This window comes from Pelodiscus sinensis, chromosome 8 (assembly GCF_049634645.1).
Source record: "Pelodiscus sinensis isolate JC-2024 chromosome 8, ASM4963464v1, whole genome shotgun sequence".
NCBI classification, from domain to species: domain Eukaryota; kingdom Metazoa; phylum Chordata; order Testudines; family Trionychidae; genus Pelodiscus; species Pelodiscus sinensis.
In genome coordinates, this window is record NC_134718.1 from 73011607 (window position 1) to 73024325 (window position 12719).

General features: G+C 52.1%; 2 protein-coding genes across 7 annotated transcripts in view; one reads left to right on the forward strand and one right to left on the reverse strand.

The window, feature by feature from the left end:
• ACTR1A (actin related protein 1A) overlaps nucleotides 1–1529 on the forward strand; it is a 22120-nt gene extending 20591 nt beyond the window's left edge. Inside the window, exon 11 of the mRNA XM_075935585.1 lies at nucleotides 272–1529. Coding sequence (XP_075791700.1) covers nucleotides 272–374 — 103 coding nt within the window. The 3' untranslated portion in view covers nucleotides 375–1529. The remainder of the gene's footprint in view (nucleotides 1–271) is intronic.
• The window catches only part of SLC68A1 (solute carrier family 68 member 1), a 72148-nt gene continuing 59590 nt past the window's right edge, over nucleotides 162–12719 (reverse strand). For 5 of the 6 annotated variants that reach the window (XM_075935583.1, XM_075935578.1, XM_075935579.1 and 2 more), the window contains exon 9: nucleotides 9103–12190. In XM_075935583.1, the coding sequence (XP_075791698.1) occupies nucleotides 11937–12190 (254 nt within the window). In that variant the 3' untranslated portion in view covers nucleotides 9103–11936. Of the gene's footprint in view, nucleotides 4601–9102; nucleotides 12191–12719 lie in introns of those variants that run through there. The other variant, XM_075935584.1, reaches the window with a different exon arrangement.

A 12719-nucleotide genomic window follows, 5' to 3' on the forward strand; every position in this document is an offset into this window, starting at 1 on the left:
TTTAAGGTGCTGTGGAAACAAGAAAACCCACTTTGCTGGCAGCCGGAGCAGTCCCGGCTCCGCCCAGGCTGGAAGCTCAGCAGCAGCAGCCTGGGTCTGACGCGAAGGGGGGTCGGTTGTAAGCTCCTTGGGGTAGGAACTCTTGCACGGGGCGAACACAGCGGTGGCCTGGAGGTGCTGCTACAGGGGAGCTGTGGGGGAGGGAATAGGACCCGTGCTAGGAGCCGCTGCCTCGTCCCACTCTAACACGCTTGCTTCTTCCCTCCCCCAGTGGCTCTATTCTGGCCTCATTGGACACCTTTAAGAAAATGTGGGTTTCAAAGAAGGAATATGAAGAAGACGGAGCCCGGGCCATCCACCGAAAAACCTTCTAGCCCTGGGCCCGTCCGGGGGAGACTCACTCCAGTTCTAAACTCGCTTTTCTGAGTCCGAGTGTCTGTGAGGAGCTGCGTGTGTGTGTGCGTGCGTGCAAGCGGGCCCCCGAAACGGCAGGAAGCAGAGAGGAGGGGGGAGAGTAGATTTTTTTTTATTTTTTTTTTTTTAACTGTAGGAGGAAAAATAATCAGGCCCCATTTCTCCAGCGTGACCCCTTTTACTTTCACTCCTCCGGTGGCTGCAGCGGTCGCTACGGAGGGGGAGTGGCCTAGAAACTGAACAGCCAGACCGCCGGGCTGTGACCGTCGCAAGTCAGTTAGGTGTAGTAGTGTAGCCTGAGGCTCCAACCCCTGGAATGCCCTTACTTGAGGGCGCCCCGTGGCACCGGTTGCCCAGCAGCGAGCGCGTCTCTGGCCAGTTTGTCCTTTCTTTTTTTTTTGTTGTTTTTGATATATTTTTATACGGGAGAAGCACAGTGGGGCAGCCCTCTCCCCCATTTGTTTGGAGTTTGTTAGTATGTGCATGAACTCCTTGGCCTGCTGTGGGTCTGGACCATGCCTGCACAACTCTGCTAGGACTGAGTTTGTTTTGCATGGTGCTGGTCACAACCCCCCTCCTCCGCTCTGACTGTCCTAGATGGTTATGATCTGTCTTTTGGAGGCTGACCTTCGTTCTCCTTGGGAAGCGAGTGCCCCAGGTGGGTACAAAGGCGCTAGCGTGTTTGCTCGGAAAGGTTTACAGCGCGGTGTTCTCTCCGTCAGAGGAAGCTGTTTCTCCCCCCTTTCTCTTACAGCAGGGTGTCGGAACCGTCCATTTTCAGCCAGACAAAATCTCTTTCCTTTGATCCGTCCTTGGGCAAAAGCAGACGGGAAAAGGCCATTGTGACTTGCGGGTTATTTTATTTATTGCAATGTTTAAGGAATATGTAAGTTACTAACACAGCTGCTGTTTTGGGGCAGTGGCTGCCCCGGTGGGTCTCCTAAAACCCTCGGACTGAATTTCCCACTGTCTGATGCTAACACTAATGTTTACAGCACATGCTTAGCAGAGTAGCCAGCCAGCCCCGCTCCACTCCTTGGTGACCGTCAGTCGGAGCGTTCTCTCTGAATGCTCTAAACGAGAGGACAATAAACAGTGTTCGTACGTTGGCATTATCCACGGCTCCTGAGCGCTAGTTCTTCATCCACGGGAGCGTTACGCCCGGCTAAGCCTGCCTGATCTCTGTAGGATGCTGCTGCAGAAGGGGTCAGGCCTGTGCCTACCTGCTTTGGGGCGAGGGTTTGAGTTCGGGAGCTCTCCTGGTGCTTTTTACTGGTCAGTGTTTTGTTTTTAAAATGAGGTTGCTGCTGAGAACCAAATATGTGGCCTGGTTTAGCCACGTCAGTATTAGCAGAGAGCTCTGCGGAGTTGTGTAGAGACCGTAGCCTACACAGCGAGCCAGGCTGGGTGTCTGACAAGAGCAAGCTGGGCCGAGGAGGAGAGGAAGGTATTTTAAGTAGGAAAGAAGCATGAGGAGAGCCAGAGCTTTTCCTGCCTCCTCGTGGATTTCACCTGTGGGGGAAGGGACAGAATTTGGAGCAGTCCACAACTTTTTAAAGCAGCGTCTGTTGTTTTATGTAACGCATGACTGGTCAGACTCAGGCCCTAGACTGTGCAGTTAGCCTTAATTCTAGTAGAAAAGCCAGCTGTTTCCATCAGCTGAGTGCCTGTCATTGAAGGGGAAAAGGGGGTAACGCTGCTCCTTCGGAAGGCGGACGGCTTGTGGGTTTTATTTTTAAAAGAACAGGCCTGTGGTCAATCCCTGCTTGGGTCTTGAAAAGGAAGCTCATAGCTCCTGGGATTCCCACAAGTGCTACTGCATCATTGGTGTCACGAGCCACCCTGGCCCTGTACTGCATCGCACCTGCAGCTGGGGCCTGGGAGTGCCCGGCTGGAGAAGTGTCTGGTCAGCCTAGCTCTGCAATGGAGTGATGCTGTGTGCTTGGAGGGACAGAATTTTCTTTTTAGCCTGCCTAGGAATGAATTCCAGTGGGCGACTGCTTTTGGCTCCACCCTGGTGCTTTCAGCAGGGCACGAGGTCTGTTTACACCAGCACGACAGTGAGTAGAAAGCAGATTGTCCTCCTCCGTCCCCCCAGAAACATCGAGTGAGGTTGGCCGTGCCACGCAATTGAAAGCTGCTGCAGTCTCCCCAGATCGTATCTGGGAATTTAAATCTTAAAATCCAGTCGGCACCTGTCACCTACCGAGAGCAGCTTTGAGCCCTGTTTAAGAACGATGAAAGGGGAAGGGTGCACAATATGACGGTTGCATGGCTGTGGGCTCCTCTGATGCTGATTTCATCTGATCTACTGCACCGCCTTTGTAAAATGCACACAGGCCCCCTCGGCCTAAGCCAGACCGTACTGCAGCTCAGGGCTTGAATGAAGCAAGAGCAGTAGCCTCCTCTGAGCAGACAGTCCTTGCTGGTGTAAACCGATGAAGCCCTAACAAGCTGAGGGAGAACCTGACTCTGCTCCACTAATGCCGGTTTGGCTCTGCCTGGCCAGGGGTGACATGCTCAGACCCCTGGCGTTAGCCTTTGGGGACATGAGTTGCAGGTGGAGTTCAGAGAATTTGCCATGGCAGGTCTCACTCGGGCCAGGTGATTTAGGAACAGCGGGTGGCCAGGGAGTTGTAGACTCCAAAATGTAGTTTGTTATAAAAGCACCAATGCCTAAAGCAGCCAGCAAGGACACAGTTTTGCAATGTGGGCATGTGCTCTGTCCAGCTGATAAAACCCTGACCCCTCCCCCCAAGGAAAAGTGGCCTGTGTCACAAGCGTAGCACAGGGGTGAGGTTGAGCCATCCAGGCACAGCTTGGGATGGCAGTTGCTCAGATATTCCCTTTCAGGGTGGCTTGTACAGCTGGGATACAGAAGCCTACATGCAGCAGCAGGCTGGGAATTGATTCATTCACTTATGAGCTGTAATTCTCCCTTTGCAGCCCGAGAGACGTGGCCTGCCACGAGGCTGTTGGTACTGAAGGTCTAGGCGCTCTCGCCCGTTGACTGAACAGCCTCAGTTAAATGGGTGCTTTGGAATAGGCCAAGGAGCTATAGGGTGGACTTCCCTCAGCATGAGCCTCAGGACTTGCCGTGGGCCTGGCCCAGAGCCCCAAGGCAGAAATAGGCCTCTAATCCCCCAGGTCTTGGCTGCTGGTGTTTATTACAGCAGCAGGGGTAGGCAGGCAGAGCATTTAGACACCCCGTGTTAATTTGCAGGTGGCGAATTCTACTTGGCCGCCAGCCATTTAGTGACATGACTTGCAGCATGTTCACTTACTAAAGAGGAAGCAGATTCAGACAGGCAGGCTGCACACCCCCGACCTAGAACTCACCCAGGAAACTGCAGAGCACTAGAAGGGGCCTCTGGCTGCAGCAAAAGCTGCCGCATTTGGTTGTAGAAAGTCACATGTCTACTTGGTGCGAGGGCAGGTTGGGGCCATCCACGCAGTGCAGTTATCTTCTGCATCATAGGCAGCTCCCCCCCATGCAAGGGGGGGGCTAGCACGCGCAGCACGTGTTAGGCACCCGGAGCACTCCTCACGCCATAGCCTGTATTAAAGGCATCACAAAGGCTCTCCCTTTCCTTCCCCCTGCTGAACTTGTTTCCTCCACCGATCTCCAGTGAGAAACGGGGCTGCTGGTTCGCTTCCAACTCCTCCCAACCCTGCTAAGGTTTAAGCAAAAGAACCTGTCAGGGCCCATTGCTGAGGAAGGGAGGGTAACACGAAACACCTGCTGCTTTGGAAAACAAAGTGTATTCTCCATGGCATCAGCACAGAACAGGTGCTGCAGGGTAGGAAGGGAATGACTGTGTTGAGCAGCATAGGCCAGCTCCCTTTGCTGCCTCCTCTGCCTTCGAGCTAGCAGGAGCAGAGTTCTGTTTGCAAGCCCGTGACCAGGCAAGCGTGCCATCTGCAATCTCGCATTTGTTCCAGCCGTGTGACACTGCTCCTCACGCCTCTTCCCCCCTCCCTCATGTTGCCTGCTGGTGCCCAACATACCTAAATAAAGCTGGTCATATACAAGCTTGCATCTCTCTGTCTGGAGGGGGGCTGGAGGGGCTCTTGCCACAGTTTTTTCAGGTACAGTTTCTTCCCCTGGAAGCTCATGGTCATCTGTTGGTGGTGTGTGCTGCATGCTCACATTCCACAGCATTCAAAGGGAGTAGCAGAAAGGGACCTGGCACATTGAGTGGGAGGAGAGAAACTGACATTTAAAACAAAATCTATCAACACTCTGGCATGATTTTCCGGAAATGCTTTTAACGAAAAAGTTTTCCGTTAAAAGCATTTTCGGAACAGAGCGTCTAGATTGGCACGGACACTTTTCTGCAAAATCACTTTTTGCGGAAAAGCATCCATGCCAATCTAGATGCGGTTTTGCGCAAGAAAGCCCCGACCGCCATTTTCGCCATCGGGGCTTTTTTTGTGGAAAACAAATCTGAGCTGTCTACACTGGCCCTTTTGCGCAAAAGTTTTGCACAAAAGGGACTTTTGCCCAAACAGGAGCAGCATAGTATTTCCGCAAGAAGCACTGATTTCTTACAGTAGGAAGTCAGTGCTTTTACAGAAATTCAAGTGGCCAGTGTAGACAGCTGGCAAGTTTTTCCGGAAAAGCAGCTGATTTTCCAGAAAAACTGGCCAGTCTAGACACAGCCTCTGTCTTTGTTCCAGGCAGCTACGTCATTTATTGTAGACAGCACAGTAGAAATGAGGCACATATGAGGAATCCAAATCCAGAGAAGGTTAGAGCCTTCTGGGACAGTTCACACAGGCTACTCCACAGGACCAGGCTGAAAGGAAGGGATCAGATGCCTGTCAGAACAATCATTCATTGCTCCTGCCACCAAAGCCTTGAGCTGCTAGAGCTGTTCAGGTGTCTGCACTGCAAATTCAGACTTTGTTTCACAGCGTGGTAGTTTTCAGGGATTATCAAACAACATAACAAGCTTCTGGAAAGATAAGACCTAAGAAAGGCAAAGTTCCAGTAACCACAGCTGAAAGACAGTCCTGAACAAGTGCAAGACAGGGTTTGAGTGGACCTAATGCTTCTGAGGGTACTGAGGGAGTTGGCGAATGTCATTGCAGAGCTTTTGGCAACTCGTGGAGAGCACGAGAGATCCCGGACAACTGGAAAAAGGCAAATGTTATGTCCACCTTTAAAAAAGGGAAGGACAATCCAGGGAAGCACAGACAGTCAGTCTTACCTCAGTTCCTGGAAAAGTCATGGAGGGAATCCTCAAGGAATCCATTTTGAAGCAATTGGAAGAGGGGAAAGTTATCAGGAACAGTCAACATGGATTAACCAAGGGGAAGTCCTGCCTGACCAATCTGATTAGCTTCTGTGAAGAGGTAACTGGCTCTGTGGACATGGCAAAGCTTTTGATACGGTCTCCCACAATATCCTTGCCAGCAAGGTAAGGAAGTGTGGATTGGATAAATGGACTCTAACACGGATAGAAAGCTGACTAGATTGTCAGGTCCAACAGGTAGCGATTAATGGCTTGATGTCAGGTTGGTGGTCGGTTTCAAGCGTAGTGTTCCAAGGATCAGTTCTAGGGCCAGTTTTGTTTAGGGCTGGTTTTGTTCAGCATCTTAATTATTTTGATGGGTTGCACCCTCAGCAAGTTTGCAAATGACACTAAGCTAGGGGGAGTGGTAGATACGGTGGAGGGCAGGGATAGGGTCCAGAGTGACCTAGACAAATTGAAGGTTTGGGCCAAAAGAAGAGTGATAAGGTTTGACACAGGCAGCGTCCTGCACTTGGGATGGAAGAATCCCAGGCATTGTTACAGGCCGGGGACTGACTGGCTAAGCAGCAGAAAAGGACCTGGGGGTTATAGTGGATGAGAAGCTGGAGATGAGTCAACAGTGTGCCCTTGTAGCCAAGAAAGCTAATGGCATATTGGGCTGCATTAGGAACATTTTCAGCAGATTTAGAGAAGTGATTATTCCCCTTTATTCAGTACGAGTGAGGCCACAGCTGGAGTAGTGTGTCCAGTTCTGGGCCCCTCACTGTAGGAAGGATGTGGACACACTGGAGAGGGTCCAATGGCAGTCAGCCAAAATGATGAGGGGGCTGGAGCGCATGACCTACAAGCAGAGGCTGAGGGATTTGGGCTTGTTTAGTCTGCAGAAGAGAAGAGGGAGGGGGGATTTGAGAGCAGCCTGCAACTGCCTGAAGGGAGGTTCCAGAGGGGCTGTTCACAGGAGTGACGGATGGCAGAACAAGGAGCAGTGGCCTTAAGTTACAGTGGGGGAGGTCTAGATTGAATATTAGGAAAAACTCTTTCCCTAGGACAGTGGTGAAGCCCTGGGATGAGATCCCCAGGCAGGGGGTGGAATCTCCATCCCTAGAGGTTTTTAAGTCCCAACTTGACAAAGCCCTGGCTGGGGTGACTGAGTTGGGGTTGGTTCTGCCTTGGGCAGGGAGCTAGACAGTGACCTCCAGAGGGCTCTTCCAGCCTAGGATACTATAAACAGGACTGTTTCTGCCCCTGTTACGTGGAGCAGGGGTCTGAAGGCAAATGGCTCTGGAGAAGAACACACAAGCCCGGCCAGACCTTACTTCAGAGACTCCCAGCATAACTCCCCCGACCCTTGCTTTGCATTTCCAGTTCCTGTTCTCTCTGAAGCAGCAATGGGGGAAGAGAGGGGGGAGAAACATGCCCTGAAAACACCAGCCCTGCATTGAATTTGTTTCAGGGAGGAAGCTGAGTTGGAAGTGGGAATAAATATTTAGATGTGATCAAGGGCTCCTCTGTCACCTGGGGATACTGTTCTCCCAGCTGCTCATGCCCTGGCAATTAGAAACAGCCACTGCTCTGGTACAGCCATTCAACAGGGCACAAACTCCCCCTTCCCCACCCTGCTGCATCCTTTTGTCACACAAGGTGGCTTGGAGAGGAAGGGAAAGACATTCCTCTCTGCCTAGCACACAGAGGCAAGCGGCTGCTCAGCAGTGGAAGGTGGCTGGAACTTGCTCAGTGCCAACTGAAGAACCGTGTCTGAGCTTTTTTTTTTTTGAAAGAACAAACCACTGGGGAGCCAAAGGAAGTCCAGCAGGAAGGGGAAGGGGTAAAATATCTGGGTGGGTGCTAGTCTTTACCCCGCCCCTCACAGCGAGAGTACGAGGCTCTCGGGGCAGAAGTGCACGTGCTCAAGCAATGCATTTGGTTCCTTTCCACCCAGAGGCAAGAACTGGTCCCAGCCCTGCAGAATGGCCTCCAGCACACAGAGCACAGAAGCCAGCAGGAGAGCTGGCAGCAGCAGAACCACGCTGGAAAGGGAAGCACTGGCTGCTTCTTAGTGAAGACAAATCAGAGCAGATGAGCCACATTGACACTGAGGGGCAGAGGGCAACTGAAGCATCTGTCAGCAGAACTTTACTTCAGACTATTTGTGGGAAGGAGGATCGTGCACGGCTGGGGCTGAGCACATGCTCACACTCAGGGCCAGCAGAAGCATGTAAAATGGGAGCCTGACATCACATTCACACCACTGAATTGCCTCCCCTCCCCCAGTGCTTCCCCATAAAGCTGACAGCTGTGGCAAAGAAAGCAAGAGCAGGCCGACTAGATCCGACCCCAGGTCCATCTAGCTCAGTTTGTCTGACAGAGGCCAGAAACAAACACTCCAGAGGCAGGTATAATACCCCGCAGTAGCAGATGTAGAACATTTGCTCTTCGTATTAAGGCCCAGCTGGATCTAACAGCAATCAGCATAAATCCGGCAGCATGAAAACAAAGCAACTTGTTCATTTGCCCTGATGGGGTGTGGTACGAAATTAAAGTTCCCAGAATTCACTCCTGCCAGCAGGGCTTCCCCAGGATTTGGGTATGGACCATCCGGGCAGAAAGTGACTCAGACCACACACCACTGACTATGACTTATTGATCCTCCAGCAGTGCACACAAGCCCCTCCCTGCTCAGCACACGCTTCCCACTACCCACTTCCTCCAACTCCTGAGTTACTACAGGGAATACAAACAATGCACCACCTCAAGTCTCCCTGGGGAGCTGTGGCAGGAGGAGCAGGCCAATCACAGGCAGCTCATTATTGCTTCTTTGACCATTCCCTCACTATCTGACAGCAAGTAGCTCAAGCAATGCCCCAAATCATCAACACTGGCACCTGGAAATGCGCACACAGGCCCAAAGCCAGACGGTTCCCTTCCTTCACACAACAGGAAGTGCTAATCAACAATGCATGAACTCCAGATAGGGAAACTCAGGAGCAGGAAAGCCTGGATTCCCCACACCAGGGAGTCTCCGAGGCTGAACTGAAGCAGCAGTGCTGCGGGAACTTGGAGCAAGGACCAGCCGGCTGCTTTGCACAAAACTAAGAAATGCGTAGTTTACAGTTCACAGGACGCCAAATCTGGCAGGGCCTTGCCCAAGGACTGCAGTTTGGATAGGGAACACCTGCCCAGGTGGCAGTGAAAAGGACACAAGGGGAGCATTTGGGATGACACCAGAAGCTGTCACACGCAAAGCGTCAGTCAGGCAAAGGGCCAAAATGTCTTTTGCCGGGAGCTTGAGATCCAAGAGGAGGAATCCAGTCCTGAACACTTTCAGACCAAGCGTAGCAATTTAAAATGTGTTTCTTCAGTGTTAGCTGGTTTGTAAATCACAGACAGCATTAACACACCCCACCCCAAACTGAATCACAGGACCACAATACAGAAGAGGTAGTTTTTAATCAACTCGTTAGGAAATGAATGTCAAAGTTTGTTAAAAATTACATAAATAAGTTATGATTTATCCATCAAAAGGTACAGACATTGCCAGGCAGTAGCTATCAGAGCTGTGTTACACCTTGGTCAGACCTGAGGTGAAATGGCAGTTTGGCTGGCTCCACCCTTCACAGCAGAACAAGAGGAAGCCCCAACCGAGCCATCTTGCTGGTGTGTAACTGGGTGCACAGCACATAAATGATGGGAGAGTTTGGCCTTTACATGCTCCAGAAGCTTTCCTTGTTCTCCTGCAGCTGACAGAGCAGGTGGGCATGTCCACCTCCAGCCAAAACAAACCAACTCCCCAAATGCTTTGACAATGCATCTTGGTCACAATCCAGTTTTGCCACCTCAAACAAACACAGACTCAGTGTAAACCATTCATTCCAAGACAAACCAGTTAGGGGGATTTCACAGATCAGCGGCCTCTGCATACAGCCGGTCTCAGAACAGTGCTAGCTACAAATGCGGGTTTGCTCTGGATCCACCCTGATCAAGGCCTTTCGTCGATTTCAATCTCTCGTGCCGTCTTGATCCAGAACTTCCATTTGGCTGCTGAGGTAGTCAGTCAACCACTAGGACGTGATTTAACACAAGGCAGGAAAAGTCCAGACAGTTCAGAGCTGCCAGTCTCACTGGTTTAGCTGCGGCTCAGAATTCGCAGCATGTAGACAAGTTGATAATGCAAAACTAGTGTCTAGTTACACAGATGGAGGAAACCTGTCGCCACGGCAGCTAGCGGGGCTATGTCTACACTACAAGGTTTTTGTGCAAAAACCAGTGGAGCGTCCACACTTCAAGCACGTTTTTGCACCAAAAAACCCCCACAGTAAATCAACAGGACAGAGGGCTTTTGCCAGTAGAGTTATTCCTCTTCCCACGAGGAACAACTCCTTTTTGCGCTACAGCTCTTGTGCAAAAAGGCATGTGTGGATGCGCCGCAGGGGTTTCTTGCACACAAAGCACAGGTGCTCCGATGGACATTCTATTAATAGCAATCCGAGCTTTCTTGCGCAAGAGCATCCATGCAGTGTGGATGCGCTTTTGCAATGTGCTTTTGAGGTGCGGATACACTTTTGTGCAAGATATCGTCCGCAAAAAGCTTCTTGCTCAAAAACCCTGCAGTGTAGACAAGGCCTGGGAGTTTTACCAGAAACATCAGTGGGGCCTGAATTTCGCTAATGGTGGAAAAGGAGAATTAAGTCTGAGAGAGCCCAGTAGCAGGGCAGAGTTGGGCTTCCCAAGGAATGCTTGTGTGAGCACAGGGCTTGTGTGGTAAGACCGTGCTCCGTTTTACTGACGGGCTGCAAAGAGAATGGGTTACAATGCTCTGCAATCTCACAGGGAATCCCCAACAATGCTGGTCTTGCTGTATCAACTTCCTTTGGGGTGGGGTGGCTCTAGAGGCCCCCTCCCCACACCAAGAGGCCCCAAGCTCTGCTTAAAATGGGCTTCAGGAACCGTGGGTCACTTGTGAGGTTTTACTTCGAGAAAGAAGCAGATAAGCAACTCCCAGATGAAAGGCAGTAACTCGGGGAATCTGGGCTCTCCCTCGCCCTGCCTGTTCACTGCAAGGAATCTGGCATCATGGTCACACAAGCCTCTGCCGGTTGCGTGAAAGCAATTCGCATGGGGATTCTAGGTAAAGTTTCCCCCTCATGGGCTCCCAGCTCCATGGGCAAGTGCACCATCCTCTTCGGGGCTGCTGAATGACTTCAAGGAGTGTCAGCAGCATCGCAGGAGAGACACTTCTGCAGCTGCAAGATGGGTGCTGGTCTTGCTAAAAGATCTCTGCTTCCCACTAAACACTTCCAAGGAACAGGCTTGTCCTGAACCCCACAGAACAGGTTAGATCCAAGAAGCGTGTCACTTCTCTGCAGGGAATTCAGTGTAAGGTGTTATTACGTTAGCAGGGGGTAGCTGCACGGAAGAGTCGCAAATCCCAAACATCTAGAAGAGTCTCCCATTCCAGCTTTTCCTGTCCTGTAATCTCCCTCCAGCTCCAGAGCCCGCCCCCAGGAAAATGTCAATGCAGCCCCCTCGCTGGCTGCAGGGCCCGGGTAAATTGACCATCCTCCTCACGAAGGAGAGGACCATGATGCCTCTGCAACACTAGGAAGCTAGAGCAGGGCAGGAAACGAGGCCTGGTCCCCACTGGAAAGGGCTGCAGGAAGAGCCGTGTAGAGAGGCAGTTTACTGCAACACAAGGGGGCTTTGGCTTGTATGGCTTAAGCTAGGTCCCTGAATCTAACAAGCATTATCCACAAAAGCTTTATTGTGCCAGCGTAACCAACTACACTGGGACTTGCCAGCAAAGTCCGTCACCCCTTAACTAGCATCCTGGTGAAGTTTCTGGGGCAGACATGGCCTGAGCCCAGGTTTCCTGGATGGCACTGCACAAAACCACTTCTGAGCTGGCCCAACAGCATCTGCCTGCCCCCCCAATGCCCCAGAGGATGAGCTACTGCACTAGAGACTGAGAGAGAATGTCTGTCTCCTTCACTCTATGCTTGTCACTCACGCTCCCCCGGGATCAGCAGCACCGCAGTAGGGGCTGGATGCAAAGAGTGCAAGAACTCTGACTGCCTGAGCAAATACCCCTGGCTAGCCCCCACTGCTCTGTGCACACACCAGTCAGCCCCGTCTCTGGAGTTCCTGTCTGCCTCCTTGTGATCATTTCACAGTTGAACTGTAAACACTTTCCATTCCTAACCAGCACTGCCCTTGCTCAGCCTGCACAGCGGAGGTGCAACCAGCGAGAGCCGAAGGGCTCAGGTCCAGCTAGATCATTTTGATCTCTGGCGAGCGACTCTGAGTCAGGCTCTGGCGCTGGGATTTGACCATCTGGAGGTGCCGTCCATGCAGGCTGAACTGAGACCAGCTGAGTAGCTGCAGCAGTGCACACGTGATGGGGACGAAGACGAGCAGGTAAAAGCAGCCCTGGCGCAGCGTTGGTTCCCAGGCCGTGTCGGACTCCAGCTTTGGCTGGGCGCTCACCATGTTGCTCAGAGGAGCCCGCTGGAAAATGTCATAACCTGAGGCCAAAACAGTTTGTGAGGCTGGCTACGCACTGCAAACATTCCAGGTGCCCCAAGCCACCACTGTCACATGCGGCTCTCCACAACTCCCGTGGGGGTCTGTGCCTGCTGCTTCACAGCCACCCAACACAAGGCCCCGCTGCCCACCGTGTCCGGGGGAGAAGAATGCAGAGGCGGAGGGAGGGGTGCAGATCTTAGGAAGGCATTCCACACTTGGGTGGAGAGATGGGTTAGCACCAGCTCTCTCTCACGCCTGCAGTGAAATCGGATGTTTTTCAACACGAGAGGTCGGCAGTGGTTTCAAGCTAACCCTGGGCGGAGGTGCAGCATGCAGCCCCGCACTGGGATGTGGGTCCAGTACGAACGTCGCTAGTGAATCACTACTGCCCCGTCCCACCCAGGCTGGTGGCTCAGCCAGGCCTGCCCCATACACACGCTAAACTCTGACACACTCCGCCCAACATGGCAGGGATGCAAACGTTTAGGGCGTGTCCACGTGCACAGGCCATTAAGTCGTAAAACCTCC